This window comes from Trichosurus vulpecula, chromosome 9 (genome assembly GCF_011100635.1).
Source record: "Trichosurus vulpecula isolate mTriVul1 chromosome 9, mTriVul1.pri, whole genome shotgun sequence".
NCBI classification, from domain to species: Eukaryota; Metazoa; Chordata; class Mammalia; order Diprotodontia; family Phalangeridae; genus Trichosurus; species Trichosurus vulpecula.
Window position 1 is genome coordinate 160,829,911 of NC_050581.1, and position 3,928 is coordinate 160,833,838.

General features: G+C 39.5%; 1 protein-coding gene across 1 annotated transcript; it reads right to left on the reverse strand.

Moving 5' to 3' along the window:
• Window positions 1-536: 536 nt before the first annotated feature.
• On the reverse strand, window positions 537-3,130 carry LRRN1 (leucine rich repeat neuronal 1). Its single transcript, XM_036737538.1, has one exon. It carries the CDS (start codon window positions 2,923-2,925, stop codon window positions 775-777), a length of 2,151 nt encoding a protein of 716 aa, XP_036593433.1. The 5' UTR covers window positions 2,926-3,130; the 3' UTR covers window positions 537-774.
• Window positions 3,131-3,928: the final 798 nt, after the last annotated feature.

Consider the following 3,928-nt stretch of genomic DNA (forward strand, 5'->3'; position numbering starts at 1 on the left):
CACCACACATTGGTGGATTAAACACAACAAAATTCTGGTCTTTTTAAAAGTGTCTACTAAATGTAATAAAAAGAATAAGATAACAATTAACATGGAGTTTGTTACATTAAAAAATTGGTATACATATTTCTATTGCCTGTTAGCTTGACCTAAGCCTCTTAAACTATTACAAAAAAAGAGAGAGAGAAAAAAAGGCATTGTTCAAAGTCAAAACATTCAAAGTTCAGTTGATACAACATTACAGTACAGTCAACTAACATCATTCGACAAAGGTAGCAAGCCTAGTCCTGGCTTCTTGGGTGAAGAGTCTATAGACTAGACTTCTACAAATGATTCAACACAGCTTCAATACTGTATGTTAGCTTTTTGCAGGACACTGTACTCTCTACTGATGGCTTCAGAAGAAGGGGGGTCATGCTATCGGTCGAATCACAGGGGAACCCCGACCTGTCTTGAATAATTTTATTGAGCACTGTAGTTAGAACAGCATTATTAAGTTTAGCACAACAACTAAAATGAAATAAAATAATCATAATATAATAATAATAATAATAAAAACCAAACACAAACTGGAAGCTTGGAGAAGCCGCCACTTGTGTCAAACCATGGCGATACGCTATACTAAAAAATTTGGAAATATCCACCCGTCCTCACCACTCTGCCACAAACTAGCAAAGTCAAAAAATACAAAAGTCTTCAAACTTTGTTACTTTTGCAGAATAAAGCAAAAACGTCTTTGTGCTCCTTACTACCAGAAGCAAAATATCCACTGAGTTACCACATGTAATAGCTTCTGGATGTGTCAACTTGAGTTGGCTTGGTTTCTGCAGAACCGTCTTTGTCTTTTTCACTGTCACCATCCCAAAGGTTAATTAGTGGAGGATACAGCTCATTCAGGGGAATAGAAGAGGTTTTTTGCATATATTTTTTTAATGAATGGTGGTAGTTTTTCCTCTTAAACCGTTTGGCTACATAAACTGCAATGGAGGCCAGGCTAATCACTGCAAACATTGACCCCATGACTGCTGCCAGGGCAGTGCTAGTTTCCTGATCTGAAATGTCAAGTGCAAATGCAGCATTCTTTGTGGTGACGTTAACACAAGACTTTTGAGTCTGTTGATGAATGTTGGACACCGTGAGACATACTTCATAATCAGTGGATGGCTGAAGGTGTGTTAAGTTGTATTCGTGAACATCCACAGGGACTCTGGCAGTGTACGTGATATGGGGGTTATCGATTTTCATCGTGGCAGATGACCATTTTAAGTTTGAAGTCATGACATTGGAATTAACCTTCCAGGAGACTAAGATGGAATGAGATTCTGTCTGTTTGACATAGATTTTCAGCACCTGAGTACCATCCAAAAGGGTTCCATTGACCCTTATTGTAGCTACCCGTGTATCTGCCCCTTCTACATTTTGGGCAACACAAGTATATCTCCCTGAGTCTTCTATCTGTATACTAGTGATTTCCAAAGTGCCTTCATTGCTCAGCTTATACTTGTCTGAAAGAGTTTCCACTGTTATTTTATTTCCAAGTGGCGTTACCCAGTAAATTTCGGGCTCAGGTTCTGCCATGGCTCGACAATCTAGGAATACCGTCATGCCAATGTCCATGTTCAAATGATTTGGAAATGTGTCATGAGAAATCATAGGGAGGCACTGTTCACTTGAGTCCTGAATTAAAACTTCCTTTACCTGCTGCCCCCTATATTCAGGTGGCATGGCACAAAACATGGACAGGGGCTCCATGAATCGGATATTGGTTTTGTTGGAGTTAACCCAGTGGATGACGCAGTCACATCTCAGAGGATTGCTGTGAATGCTGATCTCACGCAGGTTAGGAAGAGATTCGACTGTCTTTTGGTAAACAGCATTCAAGGCATTGTTGTTGAGCATCAGGCTTTCAAGAGCCGGGACATTGCGAAAAGCTAAGCGATGAATGTAAGACAGTTTGGGATTATTGGTGGCTTCGAGTTTTGTAAGCTCAGGCAGATTGTCCAGCGCATAGCGATCCACTGATACCAGTTCCCCCATATTGTTGATGCCAAGTTCTTTTAACCTTAGCATATTTCTAAAGTCCCCTTCCTGGATTTTGTGAATTGGGTTTTTGTTGAGGTCTAGAAATTTCAAGTTTGGAACTTTCTGAAGCGCAAGTTGAGGGACAGTAACCAATTTGTTGTCATAAAAAGAAAGACTCTCAAGGCTGTCCAAGCCCACTAAGGCATTTCCAGGGATGTCAGTGAGATACATTCCTGCCAAAACCAAGCTGCGTAAATTTGAAAGGGGCTTAAAATTCATATCTAAGATGCCAATCACTGGATTTTCCCCAATCATCAGGATTTCCAGGTTAGGTGTCGAATCAAACCAGCGACTATCAATCACTTTCAATTTGTTGGAATTGAGGTGGAGCCTCAGAAGATTCTTGAGCCCTGAAAAGGCATTAGCAGAAATGCTGCTGATCTGGTTATGGTTTATATAGAGTTCTTGCAGGTTGCTAAGGTCCTGCAGACAGTAATCAGTCATCTCTGTGATCTGATTTTCCTCCAGATGGAGGGTAGTGAGCTGGGTGAGATTGGCCAATCCCACTTCCCGTATACTTGTAAAATTGTTCTGTGAAAAATCCAACTCTGTCAAGTTGAAAAGCTGCTGGAGCTCATCGGAGGTCTTGGCAATGTTGTTGCTCTGTAAGAGGAGAACTTGCGTATCACCTGAAAGGTTGCTGGGAATTCTTGTTAAGCGGAGATCATTGCAGTCCACTGTTGTGGCCTCTCTGTATGTGGATTGCGGAGTGAACCATGGCCTGATTTCACATACACAAAGTTGTGGACATTCATTACTCTGCATGGAAGACTCAGTTAATGAATTCACTAGCAACTCCAGCACCAAATGGCAAGCTACTAAGGCAAAGCGAATCCTAGCCATGCTGGTTTGGTAGGAAGTTCAAGCCTCCACTTTCTTCCAATTTAACAAAGTCTAGATACTAGTAAGAGAGATCCAGGATAGCAAGCACAAAATGTAAACATTCAAGCAAAGTTTTAGTTGTGATGTGTGGCTATCCAGAGTCTGAAGGGCAATTTTCTGAGTTTTCAAAGGGCAGGAAGTGATTGGGAGTCTTTTAACAGCGCCTCTCAATTCCAAGCCTGGGCACAAAGCTCCACAGCGTGAATTAGTTCAGCCAAATCAAGGTCTGGAGATGTGCCTGAAAAGCAGATTAGGACAGATGTTATGTTCCTTCCACATGCTTTCTACATTACAGTCTTTTCTTCGTTTACCAAAAAGGCATAATCATTCTCAAATCTAATAGTGGAATATCCCAACTCCATTTAAAGAAACTAAGCAAGATTGAAATTGTAGGGCACTCCACTAATGCCTGCCCCATTTTACTGTATCCAAACTATTTTTTGATGCATTTTACTTCATCAGTGAAATTAGAACTCTTTGTACTATTTCTGGGTGAATTCACTTAAAACAACAACAACAACACAGCCAGCAGAAAGGTTTGGAAAAGCATGAAATTATCATTTCTTTAAGGGACTGATGACCTCAGAAACTAAGAACTCAAAATATTTTTTAAGTGCCAAAAGAATTCACAATAAAAAGTTGCTAAACTTTGGAATAATTTTTTATTTATTTTCCTTGTTAGTAGCATTTTCCATGTCTTCTGCAAAAATTATTTGGCAATTATCATGCTTACATTATCTTTTTTCATATTCGTTTTTAAAAATTTTGAGTTCTAAATTCTTTCCTTCACTCTAGCTCCTCTCCCATTCACTAAGAAGGCAAGCAGTATGATACACATTATATATGTGAAATCATGCAAAACATATTTCTATATTATATGCTTATATTTTCAGTTCACTCATTTGTATACACATTGCTTACTCCCAGGAAAATGTAAGGTTCTTGAGGGCATGAACTTTGTTGT

Coding starts and splice junctions, on each gene's coding strand:
- LRRN1 (XM_036737538.1), bottom strand. CDS start 2,925: ATGGCTAGGATTCGCTTTGCCTTAGTAGCTTGCCATTTGGTGCTGGAG.